General features: G+C 40.9%; 2 protein-coding genes across 5 annotated transcripts; one reads left to right on the top strand and one right to left on the bottom strand.

Moving 5' to 3' along the window:
• The first annotated feature begins 1641 nt into the window (after window positions 1–1641).
• Window positions 1642–9973, top strand: LOC122830152 (E3 ubiquitin/ISG15 ligase TRIM25-like). Of its 4 annotated transcripts, XM_044115274.1 has the most exons (10): window positions 1642–1747; window positions 1892–2609; window positions 3871–3966; window positions 4032–4265; window positions 5126–5294; window positions 5566–5634; window positions 6258–6443; window positions 6669–6788; window positions 7995–8030; window positions 8752–9973. In XM_044115274.1, the coding sequence occupies exons 2-10, from the start codon at window positions 1959–1961 to the stop codon at window positions 8895–8897; spliced, it is 1707 nt and encodes a 568-aa protein (XP_043971209.1). In that variant the 5' UTR covers window positions 1642–1747; window positions 1892–1958; the 3' UTR covers window positions 8898–9973. The 4 variants fall into 4 exon arrangements, with proteins under 4 accessions (XP_043971209.1, XP_043971210.1, XP_043971211.1 ...); XM_044115275.1 differs by lacking the exon at window positions 6669–6788 and having other exon boundaries at window positions 1643–1747; XM_044115273.1 differs by lacking the exon at window positions 1642–1747 and having other exon boundaries at window positions 1754–2609.
• On the bottom strand, window positions 9819–18612 carry dgke (diacylglycerol kinase, epsilon). Its single transcript, XM_044115272.1, has 11 exons — window positions 17955–18612; window positions 16723–16882; window positions 16487–16606; window positions 15846–15989; window positions 15413–15570; window positions 15225–15273; window positions 15011–15124; window positions 14824–14895; window positions 13438–13565; window positions 13240–13351; window positions 9819–12297 (listed from the first exon to the last, which is right to left on the bottom strand). The coding sequence occupies exons 1-11, from the start codon at window positions 18404–18406 to the stop codon at window positions 12073–12075; spliced, it is 1734 nt and encodes a 577-aa protein (XP_043971207.1). The 5' UTR covers window positions 18407–18612; the 3' UTR covers window positions 9819–12072.
• Between the last annotated feature and the right edge of the window lie 988 nt (window positions 18613–19600).

Below are 19600 nucleotides of genomic sequence, written 5' to 3' on the forward strand. Positions count from 1 at the left end.
CTTTGTTTTCGCTCTCTTTCTGTGCTGCTTATGTACTGGTTGTAACAAATTGCTGTTAGCAGTCAGCTGTGTCCAAAATTTACAGCAGATGCAAGAAAAATTAGTAAAAGAGAAATGTCACTACATGATAAGCAATCGAACATTCTCTGAGGTGGTGTTAGAGGAAAGAGCAACTTAATTGTCAATGTTTGTTTTACTCAGGACCGATAACATGCCAGGAGTTTATAGCTAACGCAGTGTAATAAACTTATTGGTGGCCTCACCCATTATTTATGATTCCACCAATGACTATACAATATGATCCATGCAGAAGTCAGTAAAATCCAGGCTTTTTGTGCAACATTTTAAAGTTCCTTCCTGTGTTACAATACTTTGTACAGCTGAAAATTAGGTAATCATCAAAATGTTATTTTATTTCAATAATTCAAATCAGACAGTGAAATGTAAACCGTGCTATGTAAAATACAAATTAAAAAAAAAAAGCCAGTCTGGTGTCATGTTTGCAAATGCAGTATTAGTAGTGAGCCTTCATGTGTGAAATTGATCAATGTGATTTTTATGTTCATGATTTTTCAATCTATTTTACTTTTAAATCTAACATTCGTCTGTCAAAGTAAATAGAACCCCACAGAACAATAGGTCATCGCAAAATCCAAGGTTTTGCATCTGTACAAAATATATTCAAACCTGCAAAAAAATCTGTGTTTTTATTTGTCCAAAAAGCTAAAATAATAGAGGCAAATATGATGGGAGATTTACATATTTACACTTTACTGTACAGGATGTTAAATGACAGCAACATGGCTCCTTGATATCAGCTGTGGGGACAAAGTTTCACCCACACAGGCGAGGAACAGAGTTCACCTTCCATCCATCCATTTTCTAACACCCTCATCCCTACTGGGGTCAGGAGGTGCTGGTGCAAATCCAGCTAACGTTTGAGGTGAGAGGCGGGGTTCACCCTGGACAGGTCGCCAGTCTGTCACACAGAGACAGACAAACAACCATGCCAACACTCACACCTAAGGAGAATTTAAAGAAACCAATTTACCTAAGAGTCATGTTTTAGGACTGTGGGAGGAAGCCGGAGTACCCAGAGAGAACCCACCATGCACAGAGAGAACATGCAAACTCCATGCAGAAAGACCCCGGGCCTGGAATCAAACCCACTTACACTTAGATCCATTGAATAAGAACTTGTCATGTGATTTTGGTATATATTCATTATGTGACTCCACTGAGTAACATCAAAATGTATTAAGCCTTGAGTTGTTAGTCTTATTAAGTTGAGGTTGCACTTTGTCTCGTGCAAACACCACTCACGGACTTAAAAATCATTTATCGACTAATTTATATTAAACGTGAGAACAGGTTGTTCACTGCCGACATAACTTCTGAAATTATCTAACAGTTTTACTTTCAATAAATAACGTGTTGACTTTGTTTATGACAATGTGGAAAAACGATGTGACAAAGCTGTTATTGTTATTATTATACAAGCTGGGTGTTTTTGTTTTTGTTTGTTTGTTTGTTTTTTTCTCATTTTTCCAAAAGTATTTCTGAATGTTTTGTCGGCTAATGTCTGTGCTCAGACAGTGGATCTGGACATGGCCACACATCGTTTGTTTTTCTCCTCTGTGGACTACAGACTGGGAGTGGCTTTAGCTTGTGGCTGGTCATGTGGAGATCAAGTTTGCTGGAGGAAATCCATCCCATTTGACAGGAGTCTGCGACGCTGGCAGCAGAGGTGGGTGGAGAAATAACCACGACTCATGAGACGAATTAATTTGTTGTCGGATAAAATCAATTTATGTGGCTTGGTGACAACACTGGGTCATGTGAACGTTTTAGCTCAGTTTTCCGCTCTGAACTGAGTTTTTGTCCTTCACAGGACAGCAAGTGTTAAGTTTCGTTTCTTACGCACAGTTTTGTTGTAAACGCCCACTGCGAGTCGCATCATGGCCGACTTGGAGGACTCTGGCTTTTCTCTCATGAGCCTGGAGGACGAGCTGACCTGCAGCATCTGTCTGAGCCCCTTTGACTGCCCGGTCACCATCCCCTGCGGACACAACTTCTGCCAGGACTGCCTGCTCTCCACCTGGACCGACTCCTACAGCTGCCCCCAGTGTCGGACACTGTTTGAGACCAGGCCAGAGCTGAAGAAGAACACGGTCCTGAGCACCGTGGTGGAGACCTTCAGGGCGAGGTCCAGCAAGAGCGAAGGAGGACAGTCCGTAGAGGAGGAAGACGAGGAGGAAGAAGAAGAGGAGGAGGAGGAGGATGAAGACGAGGAAGGGGATGAGGATGAGAGGGATGATGTGGTCCGCTGTGACACCTGTATGGAGGCCGAGGCAGCCAAGACCTGCCTCACCTGCATGGCCTCCTTCTGCGAGGAGCACCTGCGGCCCCACCGGGAGAACCCCACCTTCCGCCTCCACCAGCTGAGCGAGCCCATCGGGGATTTATCCGAGCACATTTGCACCGACCACCACAAGCTGATGGAGCACTTCTGCACCGACCATGGTCGCCTGATCTGCAGCCTCTGCCTGCAGCAGGTCCACAAAGGCTGCGGCTTTTCCTCTCCAGAGGAGCAAAGGAGCCTGAAAGCGGTGAGTGAGATCTGAGTTTCACTAAATTTATTTGATCGAACACCTTACATTTGCTGCGCATTTTAAAAATAAGAAAATGCATTTTGGACCGCAATTTTATATATTTGAAATAAGAACAATAATCAATAATCACAACTCCCTTTTAACTTTCTGTTTAAGTCGCGGTCCTCACATTTTCCTTGGCTGTTATCTTTTATTTATCTTGCCACTTCATGTTTGTTCTTTTTATGCTCTTCCTTGTCTGCTTGCTTCTCTTTTTGTCAAACCTGTTCTGCCTCCCGATTGCGTCAAATTATTCTTCTTTCTTCTTTAGATTTTAACGGCAGCTTGCGTCCATTATTGTTGCACTACTGCCATCTATTGGATCCTAATATCTATACTGTACCTCAAATTCTCATAATGATCCCAGTAATAGTTTTTTTTTATCTTCTTTTTTCCCCTCAATACTATTTAACTGATCAACCACATTCTCAAATTTCAATTCCCTATTAGAACCTAATTCCGTTTTCAATAATCTTCTTTCATTTCCATATTTTCTACAACTAATAAAAACATGTTCCATCGTTTCTACAGCATCGCACCAACTACATAAACTAGTAAGATGTTTCCTCATCTTAAAACGAGTTCCATTTAAAACACTCTGTCCGGTTCTTATTCTATTTATAATGATCTCCTCCCTCCTGTTTATTCCTCTAATCCTTAATACATCAACTGTATTTTGTATCCTATATAAATGTCTTCCGCTTATTTCATTATCCCACCTATTTTTCCATATTTTTTTATTTTCTCTCCAAACTATACTTTTGCCTTCAGATTTAGATAACTTTATTGGCATCTCAATATCTTCTTTTTTAATAGCCTCCTTAGTCAACCTATCTGCTCTTTCATGACCAAAAATACCAACATGAGCAGGAGTCAAAAATAATATTAAATTTTTATTTTGTTCACAAATTCTATGATGAACAGCCATAATCTCATGTACAGTAATATATTTTGATGATTATTTGTACTTCCTTTTTCAATACTCAACAATGCAGATAATGAATCACTACAAACTATTATTTTATTTATATTAGTAGCCTCCACCCATTCTAAAATTAATAACATAATTCTACTGCAAATCTACTGAGATAATTAGATGTTCTTTTTGAAATGTTAATCTTTAATTCAGGAATCACTACTGCTATACTGGTCTCACATGTTTGAACCTCAACACGGTTTACTTTGAGCTGACCTTCTTGTCTCATTTCTTCCTCTGCAGTCTGAATTCAGGGGCAAGTTGGAGATTCTGAACTTGAAGATTGACAGGACTGACACCATCGTGCTTCAGATGAACGAGCTGCAGGGCAAGCTCAAGGTAACCTTTGCACCTCACATGTCGGCGTTCATAAAGCACAGGTGAGTCAGCCTGCTTGTCTCCAGGACGCAGCGAGCAAGAGGAAGATGGCGTTGGCTGCTGTGTACCAGCAGATAGGGGAGATGTTGGCTCAGGATGAGCGCGTGGCCCAGCATGAGGTGGACTGTGAGCTGGAGGCTGGTCAGGCCAGACTTCGCGACCTCACAACAAAGTTCATCGACAACAGCGAGAGGATGAAGAAAGCCAGAGAGAAGATCGACAATCTGCTGAGTCAGGCGGGAACACCAGCCTTTCTGCAGGTGGGACTAAAACACACTTCCTCTTTCAATAGCAACACAAAAGGTGCTTTTCCACTGGCAAGTCACGCACTAACCGGTTAACATGCGGTTCGGTTTTACCCGAAGTAGTGAGCTTTTCCATTATACGCTCCGTTCCTCGTTATGATCGACACTCTGGAATGTAGAACCTCGAGGTTGTGGTTCTGATGGACTCGGATAAACCAGATATTTCATAGAAATTCATTGCTGGCCTAAACATGATAATTAAGACTCAAATCAGCTGATTATTTTTGCCATGTATGTACCTTTTGTTTTCAATTCAAAGGAAAAATAAATTTCACATCACAAGCTGATATTATGTAGCTCTGGTGTTTCACAACATCTGAGCAAAACTGCAGATACGTCAGAAAGCTGACCACAGCTTCGCCGTTTCTCTCTTCTTTATTGCTGCCTGTTCTTCATTGAGACGTGCAGCTAGCAGCGTTGCTAAATCTCAGTTATTCCGCCGCCAAACTTACCGCATGCGTCCCTGACGCTGCTGGTGATTAAACTCATCCTTGCTCATTTGTTATGTTACAGCTGAACTATAATGTTTGGAGTTTTCAGTGACGTAAATCATAAGACAGTCAATGAATGCAGTCAGCTCTCCGTCAAATCTGGTTCGGTCCGACTAGTGCTACTCCTAAAGTAGGCATGAAAGTCCGAGAACAGCTCAGACAGAATCGCACCGGATTCGCTAATGGAAAATTAATTTGGCCGGGGTGGACTGGGCCAGAACCGGTTAGTGGCGGTCTAGTGGAAAAGCGCCTTAAGAAACTCCCTTCACTAAATCCCACAATAATAGTGATAAAATTCATATGTTCTTCACTTGCTCCTTTCAGGCTTCATTTGAGTTGCCCCGGGTGGTTAAGTTTGACCCCCATCCCCCTCGAATTAACCTGGACACCAAAAGGGTGATGGCGACACAGAGCTTTGCTGCCACCCTGCAGGAGAGCCTGATGACGCTCTTCACTCAGCCTTTTGAGGCCAGAGTACCACTGCTAAAACCAGGTAAATATGCAGGTACACTAAAATTAGAAATGTCCCACTTGCCTTCTTAATATGAAAGTTGAATAAAGCCAGTAACGTTCAGTTATCTTACACAACCTATCGCTGGATATGCTGCATCTGGTGGGTTGATGTCATGCAGAAAACGCCAAAAAACGAATTCTGATTACTCTTCCATAGATGCACGGGCAACCCTTGGTGTGAACTTTGTAGTGAAATAGTATTAAAAGACAGATTTCAGTGTTTTAAAATGGAGCCACTTTGCCTTTTTCAGGACACGCAGAAGCTTCTTTCTCAGGAGCCGCTGGTGGAGAAAAAAGTCCGTCCTGGGCCCACGAGTCTCGTATGTAATGTTCTACTAACTGTTGCCTGCAAACGTTTCTGAAAGTGAAATCTGTGCTTGTATCAGGTTCCTTGCAAAAGTATTAAGGCACCCATGTATTTTATGTTTTTATGATGGGTTAACCAATAAATCGGCCCCAATTTTCTTGATTTTGGAAGATCAGCAATTTGTCGATATTCGGAAGACTGAACAATCTCACCCAGAAATCTTACCTACAAAGGCCTAAAAAAAAAAAAAAAAAAAAAAAAAAGAATAAACCAGCCACCGTTTTGCTCTGCTGTGAGAGAGGGGTGAGTGATAGACCCGCCCACCAGCTCATCTCTGTTCATGTCCCACTGTTAACTACAGTCGTCCCACTTTTGCCAGCTTTGAGATTACATCTAATGATTTTTCTGTGAAAAAAAAATTGGCATTGCCAGGTCAGGCTTTTTAAAAATCGGTGATCAGCCTGAAGACTGCAGTCGGTGCACAGTTTTTATACTGCAGACCACTTCTTTGAAATAGACTGAATTTTAAGGTCGTAACATGACAAAGGTCCAAGAGGCATGAATACTTTTGCAAGGCACTGTTTTGGGATGCATGTAAATAATTTGTTTCCCTGATATTCACCATCTCTTTTTCAGAATCTTCAAACCCTCGAGAGCAAAGACCTCCACCCAGGTCCCATAGTCCCAGTCGTCCATCTTTCCAGACCACCTACCAACCCGTCCACATTCCTGTTTACATACAGGCAAAGCCATCATGGTTTCCACAGCAGAGTCAGACGCCTGGCTTTTCCAGGCCTCCGTTCTTCCACGGACAGAAACCACGTACGTAACATAAAACGCAAACATCACACGCAACTATCTACTGAAAGCCTCTTGACATTCATGGGACTTAATTTTTGCAAGGAGGGAAACTAATTAAGGACAAAACCAACATCTCTAGCAAATCAAATGAACCATGCATCTAAAACATGGCAGAATGGTAATGAATTCTCTTAAAGTATAAGCAACAAAACAAAAACCCAGTTTACAGATTTCTCCAAACTTCAGCTTCTCAGAAAAGTCCTGAAGGAACGTCTAAGAAAACAGTAGGAAAACCAGTCGGTAAACCAGCCCACAAAGCGGTACCGAGTCGGCGTGGAGACGAGAAACATCCGTCCAAAAGCAAAGGTAAAAGACGAGATGTTCATGATCCAGAACCATGCGCTAACTGGACAAGCACCACAACCCGACCGTCTGTAGCTCGACTTTTTTAGTACGCTGTCCAGCTGCGGTTTAAATCCCCTTTGTTTCAACAGTTGTCTATTCATTAGCATCTGGTTAACACAAAGAGTTTAACAACCCGCCAGAAGTGAAACATTTTGAAAGTACAACTAAAACGAAATGGGCCGCAGGAGGAAGAGCAGCCACTCCTCTTCATCATACGATGCTTGATAGCTGCTCATTGAGGACAGAAGTAAAGATGAACAGACTGGGCCTGGTATGTTTGCTGATTCTGGTTCTGAGAACGTGACTATAATGTAACTCTTGTCAAGTTAGGAAAACATCCAAATGCAGTTATTTTAAAAAGGTTTCAGGATGAATCAATGAAGCATTAGTATATCAATATATTCCTTTTTTAGAATTAGATTTACTTCAAGTTTTTATTCTAAGTTTGAGGACATTAGATCTACCTAACTTGTAGTGGCATTTCATTCTCTGGCTGAGGAGCTGAGAGTGAAATAGAAACGGGTGAATTTTCAGAAAGGTTTTGGATTCTTGGTCTAAAATCGACTTATAAAATATGAGAAGCATTGGTTGGTTATTCAATAAGCACAAATCTAATAAGTTTCTAAAAATTTTGCATCTAAATAATAATAATAATAATAAAAACAGATGTCAGGACTTGCAATACAACTATCAAACGTCTGATAAATTTTTAGTTCTTTGAATTAGTTATATAACATTTTTTGCTTTTATTTATTTTGTTTTGTTTTTCTTTCCACCGAAAAACTTTTATCAGCTATTTGCAATGGAAGTGTTGATCCAGTGAACAGCTTGTTGTCTTTGGAAAGATTTCATTTGAGACTCATTGATCGATGGGTGGATTGGAAAACATCTTTGAGAGGAACCTTGCTTTATATTGTTGGGTTGAAAAAATAAAATAAAATAAATAAAAATAACAAATTTGTTTTGGGGAAGCACTCATTTATAAACAGCAATAGTGTGGAAAAAAATAATAAAGTAAGCTATGCCACAGAAAAAGAACAGATCAAAGATTTTCAGATTGAATAAATCCGGACGGACAGTTCAGACGTGAGATTCTGGACGGCAGTGAAATCACAGTGAACACACAGAAAATGTCTTTCACATCTTACTGTTTGTATCGCCTTTCAGACAAGAAGCCTGACGGAGGCCACCAAACCTCTCACAGTAAGTTATTTAAATTTGTATTCTGTTTGCACATTCATCATGTACCAAACCGGCAGAAATAAATGCATTAAGGTTTTTAGACTGTCAATTTAATTGGTGCAATAGATAGGGCCCTGGAGCATTTAAGATATTTTGTCACTTTATCACAAACTTTTATGTTTTTAATTTAGTCTTTTATGTAAAGGACCAACAGGAAGTTAGCAAAATTATTGGGGTGGAAAAAAAGAGTACATGGTTAGTGTGTCTGAATTGGGTGAAAAACAACATATCTCACTTTCTATTTGTGTGAAATACAGTATGAGATATGTTACTACGAAACACTTGAATACAAATTCTTTAATGAGGGGGAAAAGTTGTAAACAACACACCTGGCTGAAAACTCTGGCTGAGTTTTCAGCCAGAGTCGAGTTTCTATGAGTTGAGTTTCTATGAAGGCATGCTGAGTTCAGCATCCAGCTGTTTGTCAGGTGGCGACTGAGTGTCTGCAGTCAGCTGTGCTCAGACCGAAGTTCACGGATACTTTTGCCAATAAAAACAGTAGCTTCTCTCAAACCTGAATAACCACTTTTAATGTTCAGGCCTTTTAAGGTTTTCTCTTGGGCCTCTTCCAATGCAACCGAAGGCCGTGTTTAAAAACTCAGGTGTTTCATTTCAGCATTTTGTCTGTTCTGCTACAGAGAGAAAGAGGGAAAAAAAAAAAGCATTCTGCACTTTGTTTCAGAGCAAGGCAAAAAGCCACCAAGTGCACAAGGAGGACAGAAGCCTGGGTGGAAAGGACCCGATTCTGCTAAGAAAGACAAGCCGAAAGGACATCCACCATCAGGGAAACCGGCCGGGCCCAACCCACATCCGAGAAAAAATAAGTAGTTCATCAGCGGAACCTGAAGGGACTGCTGGACCTATGCACAGTAACACTGTTCTGATTGTTAATAAGTGAAACTGTTTGCTTCATGTTTTGTTTGGGGTATTAAACTTAATCTTAACCAGCCTTTACACCTTATTCAAATATAACTATAGTTTTGGGATGACTTAAATATCAATGAAAACGTTTAGGATTGTGAAACCTTCTAATAGGAACAGCTATATTTTTATTAAAAAAAATCTTAAAAATGTTCCACCTCATCTCCTCCATGCATTGGTCCTTATAAAGATTACTTTTATTTCTATATATTTTTTTGCAAGTCTACAGTTAATTATGCACAAAACAAGGTCAAGAAAAATAATGTGTTGTAGTCCAAAACCTTTATATGGAGCAGAAGGGAAATTGATCCATGGGTTATAATTACCGGTTAGTCAGATATGACTTGTTAAGAAATTCTTACTGACAGCATTTCTGATCTCAATCATCCTAAGTGAGATTCTAAACTTTGCATGCACCTTATCTGTGCTGTTGTATGGTGTCTGTGCGTAGATCCTTCCACCTGCTTTATAATGCAAAGCGTCGATATTTAAAAGCTAGACAACATCACAGAAGACACATAACGCATTTTTAACTGTATATTGAACTATAGAAACGCTATCGTCATGTTCACTCATTAGAAAGAACACAAATGGAGAAGAAAGGCTCATCACTGCATTAGTCACTATTTTGTATGTGAAAACATAGAATATCTAACTCCAAAGAAGAACAAAAAATAAATAAATCAAAGTTTGATTTCCTCTTCAGGGTGATGTATCCCAAACCGCCTTCCAAGATCTATTAGAGATACTTTGTCATCTGAAATGTAAATATTAAATTATTCTCCATCTTATCGATTGAATTGAATGAAAACACACAAACACCTTGGGTATGTATGAAAATATTTATGGGAATGTCTTCAAATTCAAAACATCACCTCTTTACATTCATCTCAATCAAAGTTGGTTCTTGTCACATTTTGTAATCAGCCATATTTTTTATATATATATATGATTGCTAACAATAAACATTTGTTTTCATCTGAGCTGTTTCTTGGTAGTTTGTAGTAAACTGGGATCACACAAGTCTTCCTAAAGTTGCTGATTATCATTACAGTAGATTCTTATAAGCAATTTTGACAGCAGAAAAGTAAGTTGTTGATTATACAAGTATTTCAAGTCATTTTAGTGGCGTTTTTAAAGCTGAAGCTGCTTTTCTGACATTTTAGCTTTAAATCAATACTGTTTACAAGCCACCTTAAAATCTCATAAACGCACAGGAGCGCAGTCTGCCCCAGCAATAACAATGTCGATCCTGCAAAGAAATGTGTCAAATCAGCTTTAAAAATTAAAACTCAGACGGAGAATCATGTTTGAGCTTCATAAAAGCTGCTTCATCACAACACAAAACTCTGGTAAACACATATCAAAAGGTAAAGCAGGTGTCCAGCAAGGCATCGTCATGGCTAGTTACTGATCCTGCTCAACCTTAAAGCCTGATGCAGCAAACCTTTTTACCAGACACCTTACTACAGACTTTTCCTGATATGCTCGGAGCGCCAGGAATCCCGCCAGAACCAGGATTTCCGACAAACACGAAGTGCAACAGCCTCACCCGAGCAACACGTGGGGGTTCACGCAATAGATGTTGCAACTACTGAAATAAAGAGGTCTGAAAAGATCTACCTCTAAATACTCTCCTCAGCCCGCCCCCTTGTGGTGAGAACAGGTAAAACACGAGAAGCTGAAAGACTGCACAATGTAAAATCTCATCAGCAGGTATAATAATTTGTGGCCGTAACATGGATAGGAGCTATGTTCAAGTGCAACACAAAGTATGTAAACAGTTTGCAAAGATGAGGAAAAAAGTTTTTAGTTTTTTTTTCACACGCTGGCAAAGTAGTTCCATATCGACTTGGCAGAGCTTTCATATTGACCCTTATCAAGTCGGCCGGTTTCCTGCAGGAACATCTGGTGAATCTGAATATTCGGCACATGGGGAAGCTTCTCAAACTGCTCCAAAAATCCAAACTAAAGGAATAGTGTCAAAGAAATAGTCACTTCCAAAGGAGAAAATTGTAACATTTCCAACTTGAGTATGTTTTATTGTGGTTTGATGTAATAGGCCAACAGAAAGCAGTACATGTGTTTGAAGGCGAATGAAAATTATTTATGTTTTTCAATATTCTGGGAGCAACTTGCTGCTCTCAGAAGTCACCTAGAGATAGAAATGGTGTCCTGTATGCTGTGCAGATGTTGTGTTAGGACAGAAAGGCAGAGTTGCTCGGAAGAAGGACTGGCGTTAATACAGGAGAGGCAGCGCCCAAAAGACTGGAAGCACAGCCCCTACTCAGGTTATACAAATGTATTCCCAGCATTTTATATTTTCAGGAAAATTCTGAAAACTCTCCCACTTCCCTTCCATTTCATAGTTATGCTGGACTTCATGCCTGTCTATCACATTAAATCCCAATAAAACACACTGATGTTTCTCATTGTAACCTGACTAAATGTGGAAAGCTCCAAGGTGCAAGAATATGTCTGCAAGTTACTGAATCTTGGAGGTGGCCATTCTGTCACCTTCATGGATCTCTGAGCAAACGTTCAAAGTTTCAGCAACAAACACAAGAGAGAGCTTTCTTTTGTGCTTGGTTTAGACCATGAACCATAAGATGAATCACTGAGAGTTGACGGCGTCTGTCATCTCTTACACAACTCTTCCTTGTATCCCAGCTTTTCATGGCCTGCTGCAGGTTTGACGTGGCTTTAAGGGGGCGTGGAGGACGAGTTAAATTTGGCTCACTAAGAGGAACACTCAGTTTTAAATATAGCAGAATAAATACAGCACAGTTATCTCTAGACTCTATAATCTACATGGCACGAGGGATCAGTGCAAATAAACTGAGCTTTCCTTAACATGTTCGCCGCCACCTGACTGCTCCAGATAGTAATCGCCTGAGCTATCAGCTGCAACAAGTGACGATTCGAAGATAAAGGACAAAGAACACAAAACGAGGATTCAACACTGTGACTCAGTGTATGAAGCGGAGGCAACCTCAAGCAGACGGTGGACCAGTGAAGTCGGACTGTAAAACAGAAACCACGATAAGAGGCGTTTAGGATCTCGTGACGCCTGAGAGGCGCATTACGCTTGCACAGTAGTAGTCAACAACGGGGGCCTGGGGGAGTCATGAGGGGCCGGGCTCTCCGGCTCGGAGGCGCTGGACTCATCATCGTCATCGTCTGTCTGCTCTGCGCTGTGGTACAGCATGAAGGTCTGGGTCTTATGGGTGATGGTGATGGTGCAGGGCCCCTGAGCCCAAGGCTCCCCGTCCACCTGCATGGGCATGGTGGAGCTCTTCAGAACCAGCTGGAGGTTGAAAATCCCACATGTTAGAATATCACACGCCACGGATCCACAAGGACGTTTTAGCGCATAATACGCATCTTTCAGCAAATAATCTTGAGGAACATACATATATATGCAGTGCATAATTGCTAAAAAAAATATAGCTACTAGAAGAATTATGAATATAGTAGGGGTGTACTGATTTATTGGTGCCAATTTGCTTCATTTTGGGAGATCGGTGATCGGCAAATACTTACATGTGAAGCCGATCTTATCTATCTCGGCAAAGATCCAAAAATCAAACACCGTCAACTTCCGCTCCCCTGTGAGAGAGGTTTGACCTACAGACCAGCCCACCAGGTCATGTCTGCACGTTTGCAGCAACAATAGTCAGCCCAGCCAACTCAGTGACTTTCTTGCTGGTATTTCAGACAAAACAAACTTGCATCGACCAAAGTCAGAATTGGAAGGTCAAGCTTTTTAAAGGTCGGAAATTGGCGAACAGCCAGAAAACTGGAACCAGTGCACCCCTAGAATATAGTTCCAGAAAATAAAGTATATATTCAGAAAAGTATAAAAATGTATATTTCCCAAGATTTTTTCTTTACATTTTGCCAATTAAATAACTAAATTGATAACTATTTTGGTTAGAAATTTTGGATTTTTTTTTTTTTTTGCAACTTATTGATGGAGTAAAACATTCTGGACAATAAATACAGTTTATTATTAACAGTAGACATAAAAATAAAATCTAAAAATTCTCCTAAATGCAAATAAGGCCTCGTTCAGACCAGGTAATAAAACGCATAATAGCTGACTCAGACACAAGGAGGCCATTCAAATCCACCCTGAGCAACTAGATGAGTTACCTGTTTTACATGCAAAGACACATCAGCTGAGCAACAAGCAGGCCTGCTAATGCTGTCATTCAGATGTGTGGGGGGAGGAAGGGTATGCTCTCACCCTGACAGTGTGTGCCTGTCCCAGTCGCACAGGGTTGGCCAACTTGACCTGGATCTGAGCGCAGTGGAAAGAACCGAACACACCCACAACCTCCAGCAGCCCGTCGTCCAGCCTGCGGGTTCAGGGCATCCGTCACATGAGGCCCCCTCAAAAATGTGATTTCTTCTCCTTACATTATCACACCTAAGCCGGTCTCACCGAGTCGGGGGGCAGGGTTCGTCTCCCATCCCCTCCCAGAGCCGGCAGCCTCCTCCCCAGAAGCCGATGTTGCAAACGATGATGCCCTCCAGGCTGGGCAGTGCCACCCTCTCCCCGTCCAGCTCCAGCTGTGGTTGGTAAACGCCATCGACAATTAAAGTCACAAAAATGATGGCTTCATGATTAACACTTTGGTTCTGTCTTTGTTTGATAATGATATCAAAGTATTTAAGCGATTACTTTTAAACAACAATCTTCACCATTTAAGGCGAGAGAGTTTGACATCTTCAGTAATCTGTACTATAATCTGGAGATGAACTCGTATTTAAGACAGAGATGATTCATAGAGGGATCAATCCTCAGCGTTTTGGTTTATTTCTTTTAAACCTGACTTAATGTTGTGTTTTGATGTTGATTCCATGTTGCATTGTGTTTTTGTGTCTGATATGATGTAAAGCACTTTGAAATGCCTTGCTGTTGAAATGTGCTATACAAATAAAATTTGATTGATTGATTGATTGATTGATAAAGCTGGGGTTGATTACAGATCACAGCTGCAGGAGGGTTAGTTTAAACCTGGGCTGATGTCATTTAAATATCAGTGAGTTTTGTCTTAGTAAAACTAATCAGGATGATTTTGTGAAACTCCTTAACCTTTCATAATTATAGTGCTATTACATCTGTAGAGGTCCAAGATTTCCAAAGAGAAATGAAAGGTTTTGGAGTGAATTGGCAAAGTTTAGATTGGTTGATTTCCTGACACGATCGTGGCTCTTCATAGTTCCTACATTTTCAATCAGGTTGAGGTTGAAATTGTGCAAATTATTTCAGTGTTGTTATAACTGAACCGTAGTGGAGCCTTTCCAGTTAAAAGGCGCTCCAGAGCCTTTCCCTGCACTTAGTAAAGCTTTAGTTGAATATGTGCATTAAATTTGGATGCAATGTGGATCATTTTTATTATTAAGATTTGGACCCAAAAATTGTTTTGAAAAATCATTTATGTTTGTTCTATAAAATTCCTCATTTTAAGATACTGTGGCTAAAATAAATCCTAAAAGTTTAACATTCATACCCATGGACAGCAGCTGTAGTTCAGTAGGACTGACTGAGGTGGGTTTTTTGTCCAGTTGCCAGGGTTGCATGATGACATTTGCTCCCCTTAGATAAAATCTATTTTGTTCAATTGTTACAACTCTGCCATGAAAATGGACCCTTTAACTCATCTAACTGCATGCATTAGTAAATTAGCTTACAGTAGCCTGGCTCAGCTGAAGCTCACTGCCTTTTGCTTCATTAGGAGAGTTTATATTGTGCTCCTTTCAGCAGCTTTATTGGCTAAAATAAAAACAGATCAGATACAATCAGCAATGACAAAGCTTACCATACCTCAATCCTTTTATCCAGATCTTTGCATTCCTGCACTAAACAATCTTTGGTGCCATACAGGAAGTACACGGCCTGAGGGAGGACAAATAAAAACAAAGCCACCAAATTTACAACTGTGTATTCATATGAAAATAAAAGTGTGGTCAGGTTTGAACGGGATTTGCGTATTCAAACGAGGCGCTGGGACCTTGTTTATGATGCGGCTGGAGAAGAATGAGGGTGTTTTCTCACGGTGGGCGTGGAAGTTGAGCGCCATCAGAGCATCGGGCCCCACAGAGAAGTAGTTGTTCATGGACAGAACCTGGAGGGGGGAGAAGTTCAGCGGGTCAGCTTTGGCTTGTAAACATGTTTCCACAGAAATACAAAGCCGTGTGTTTGAAGAGCGTATGTACGTATATCACCTTTGGTTTCCGGAAGTAGATCCCCTTTGACGCTACTTGGACCTTCCATCTGAAGATTGTTATGGTGCAGATCAGCAGCATTGAAACGACCAAGAAGAGTATCCACATTCACGTTCAAACTATTCAACTAAACTATTTTAATTTTTTTTAAAAACTAAAAAAAACAACATGTAGTTCTGAACCACTACCTGTCCATTTTGACCACTTCTGCGTCCAGAACGTTACGGAGAACCTGCTCCACTGGGATCTCCCCAGCGTACCCGGCTCCCCAGCCTAGAGTGTTGGAAAGGTCATTTCCTGTCCCCAGAGGAAGGATGGTCACCCTGGGGATAAACTGATCTTGGTCCTGAAAGAAAAGCAGCATAATAAAAAATATCAATAAAAAAAGGTGACATATGCTCGATTTGTAACATTGTACCCATGAATGTTTTAGTTTTATTTAAATTTCATATGATAGACCATCCCAAAAGAGTGCATTGCCATGGTTTTCCCTTTTTATTTTTTTTAAGTTGTACCTTTCTCGTTCATTTTTCTTCCAAGGAGCCAGACTCCCTGTGGTTTTTCAGGATTTCTGAAAAGCTCTGGACTTCATCAAAGCTGAGCAAAACCTCATCGTCGTACCTTAAGCTTCATTGCATCTACTGCATCCAGGACCCAGCCCACAGTGCCATCGCCTCCACACACCAGCACCCGGACGCTGCCCGGGGGCAGCAGGGTGCACAGCTGGAGGGCTTTGGAAGGAGTCAGCTCAGAAAGGTCAAACACCTGGAAAAGGACGGAGCCGCTCTGATCAAATCTGAGGCTGATGCACCTGAAGTCGGCCTGACACCACAACAATTTTTGCTGCACAATAAATTGTCCCAGTAGTTATTGTGATAAAAGTTCATGTTTTTTTTACAGACAATTTTTAAGTGAAATATTGATTAATAAAAAACGTTTGCTCTCTCAAAAAAACGATGAACTTTTACATTTTGAAAAGAACACTTTAGACTAGAACTGGAATACATATTAAATGGACAAAATAAAACACAAGAATCAAAAACAACTAATGAACCAGAAATAATGTAAAAAATAAAAAATAAAACGCTTAAAACCAACGCCATGAATAAAATGGATTCTAAAGTCTGTAAACAAAAATATCAATAATCAGAATGGAAAATATCGAGCTCATTTTAATTTATCACGCGATTAATTGATTAAATGCTTATCACGACCTTATTAAATGCTTATTACACGTAACCTGGAGGAAGGTAGAAGCTGACCTGCACGGGGTTGAGGATCGTTCGAAACTCTCTCAGCAGAGCCTCCCCCATGTTGTTGCCGCTCCGTGTGTTGGCCAACACCAGCACAGGTGTCCAGCTTCTGCCACAGGAAGCCCCCAGCTGCAGAAACAACAAAAACAAAACAAAAAGAAAAAAAACGGCGATGTGATATTCATTTTCTCCACCCCTCTAAGAAAAGGAAGCGACTCAGGAGATCCACGTCATATTCGTCGCACCTTGGTGAACTCGTCAGGGTGCCGGCGGCGCAGCTTGTTGACAAAGTAGAGGTAGTGAGGAGGGATGATGAGGCTGTGGAACTCGCCCAGGTCACACGTTTCTGCGTCCGCCAAGCCGTCCATGCAGTCGTCGTGGACTGTGGTCTGACACCAGACACACCTGAAAAGGAGGCAGAGAGGGAGACGCACCGTGACAGTTTGGGCTCAAACCAAGTCGAGAAGAGCAACATCAAGCCTGCACATGTTTGACAGCAGCAGCAGTTCATCAGACGGGAAGGGAGCGGTTCTAACCAATCCGATTCTGACCTCTGACTTATCTCTTTAAATGACCAACTGTTTTTAGATTACGTTTTATTTTTGCATGAGCTAATCTTGCTGTTTAAATTCTTCCAAATGCATAATGCATTTTTTTTTTCTAACATGCCTTCATATTTGTAAGTTAAGCAGACACTGAACTAGAAATAAGGTGGAATGTCTTTCCATTGTTAAACCGGGTTTGTTCTCCGGCTGTCAGACGAGTTCTGTCAACATCCCAGCATTAGATGAGAACCAGACATCAGAGAAGCTCGAAAGTATAAACAGTGAAGTCGTAGCTTCACACACAGCACTGGTAAGAAGTAATGAATATCTTGGAACATAAAGCTTTCAAATATGAACACAAAATGCAGAAATATCTCTGCTCAACACCAGGTAAAACCAAGGAAATATTGGTTATGGACCAAAAAGACAGAAAATTTATAGAACTATGCTACAGGAAGCATTTTGTTATCATAGGATGTCTATCATTAATAATCTTGTTTTTCTTCATTTTATTGAAGGTTTAGTGTGAGACCACAACATTCCAATTTGTTTCAGAAGTAGATTTTAAATCACATTTTCCAAAAATAAAAAAAATAAAAATATGTAGAGAATTCCTAAACGTAACTTTTTGGAGCAGCTTTGCTGGGATCGATTTTACCGCACAAGTATCGATTTGACACCTATAACGACTCTGAATAGTTATCGATATTTTTTGGATCATCTGCCAATCTTAATGAACTAAAAGATTTATGTTAATTAATGTACATGTGTAGCTTTTTTTGTATGTGCGTATATAGATAACGTTTCGCTCATTGTCTGTATGTTTCCGACTTTGGACACGCTGATCTAAAAACCTTAAAAGGTTGGTCCTTAATGAAGCCACAGTGATGTGTTTAATCTACTTGTTTGATCGTGTCTGACATCTATGGTACCTGAGGTCGCAGAGCTTAGGCTGAGTCCCACACTGCTGCTTGCACACAGCACAGTAACTAGCCAGCGGCACGTTTCCGCGGACCCAGCGGTGCTCCATGGATCCGTCAGGGCGAGAAGGGGCCATGATCTCTTTGCAGGGGAGGCTCCTGTCGGCCCGGCGCAGGCACTGCTCGTCGGAGCACACGCCGCAGCAGTCGCAGAAAGCTCCGTGCAGGATGTGCTGCGAGCAGACGCAGCAGTAGGTGGGTTTGTTGAACAGGTCCGTGTAGTGCCAGCCGTGTTTGCTCTTCCTGAAGAACTCCTTCATGTAGGTCTTCCTCTTGGAGCGCTGCGCACTACACCACAGCGTCAGGATGACCGGGACGATGACGGCCAGAGAGGTCCAGAACAGCAGCGTCCACTCCTCCCGGGAGCCGCAGTCCTCCCTCGCCTCGCCCCCCTCCTGGCACATCACTGCTACGGTCCGGAGACAAGCGACGGGCTTTCAAGGAGCGCAAATGGGAGAAGAGAAGCGCAGAGTCACCACCAAGCGACGACTCCCCGCCAAGCTCATGTTCACTGGCATCAACAGGATGCTGCTTTGTAGTTTGAAGATGAAAAACTACAAACAGGAAGAGGACGGCATCACGTCGAAACACGAAGTTGTTACGCTGACGTAACTCCTGCAAAGAGTGTTTACACGCAAAGATAGTTCACCCCTGCAAATTATATTCAATTACAATGAATTGAAGTTACATTTCCTGTCAGTATATATATATATATATATATATATATATATATATATATATATATATATATATATATATATATATATATATATATATATATATATATATCACCAAAGGCTGCAGACCCATGCAGCCTAAATGTACATAATTCAGCTTGAAAAATAATGTGGAAATATTTTAAAATATAAATATTTTTGAACAATTGGGATGTCTTTGTTGTGATTATTTACAACATATTGACCAAAATAAAAACATTTCAGGTTAATTTCAGGCGTATTCTCTCCATCAATTTGAACCATCATAGACCTCATCTCACATTTAATAAATTATCTTTGGTGCGCTTGCCTGAGGTCTAATGTACGCATGCGCTGTGTTGAAATCCGGTGGCACAATGACACATTCACACAATGAGAGGACAACATCTGCGGTCTCCTGCTTCCCCAGAATTAATCAAGGCTAAGTGGTTATTAAACTACCCACGCTTCTAGAAATACAATGATGAGAAAGAAACCATGAGATGTGGAAACGGAAGTGATGACACAAAAAGACGTGTTCCGGAGTGCTTCTGTACATTCTTGTTTGACACACAAAAAAGTTAGTTAAAATAAAACGTAGAAATGTTTAAATTTAAATCTTAATAAGCGTTACACATTTGTTTAAAATCCCAACCCAGTTTTAACGAGCTATGAAGGTAGTATTTCTCCTCAGATGGTATCTCATGTAAATCATTTCATGAATCAAATACATTCTCAGGAAAACGTATCAAGTTCGTCTGTACGCAGCAGCTAAAATAATCAATTGGTGTGTGTGTGTTAGCACTGCCATCTAGTGGACACTCCTCCACATGCTTGCAATTCGTCACTCCCCTAACAAAATTGACTTTTTTCTGAGGTTTTCTCACTTTCAGTATTTTTTAT

This window comes from Gambusia affinis, linkage group LG04 (assembly GCF_019740435.1).
Source record: "Gambusia affinis linkage group LG04, SWU_Gaff_1.0, whole genome shotgun sequence".
Classification (NCBI taxonomy): Eukaryota; Metazoa; Chordata; class Actinopteri; order Cyprinodontiformes; family Poeciliidae; genus Gambusia; species Gambusia affinis.

Bases quoted from the DNA above. Each gene is read 5' to 3' on its own strand.
- dgke (XM_044115272.1), bottom strand. From the start codon at position 18,406: ATGTGCCAGGAGGGGGGCGAGGCGAGGGAGGACTGCGGCTCCCGGGAG. The intron at 15,274-15,412 runs GTAGTGGTTCAG...AACAATCTTCAG, and splicing joins GAAGTGGTCAAAATGGACAG to ATGGAAGGTCCAAGTAGCGT. The intron at 12,298-13,239 runs GTGAGAGCATAC...TTCAACCTCCAG, and splicing joins GACAGGCACACACTGTCAGG to CTGGTTCTGAAGAGCTCCAC.
- LOC122830152 (XM_044115274.1), top strand. From the start codon at position 1,959: ATGGCCGACTTGGAGGACTCTGGCTTTTCTCTCATGAGCCTGGAGGAC. The intron at 5,295-5,565 runs GTAAATATGCAG...TGCCTTTTTCAG, and splicing joins AGTACCACTGCTAAAACCAG to GACACGCAGAAGCTTCTTTC. The intron at 5,635-6,257 runs GTATGTAATGTT...TCTCTTTTTCAG, and splicing joins GTCCTGGGCCCACGAGTCTC to AATCTTCAAACCCTCGAGAG.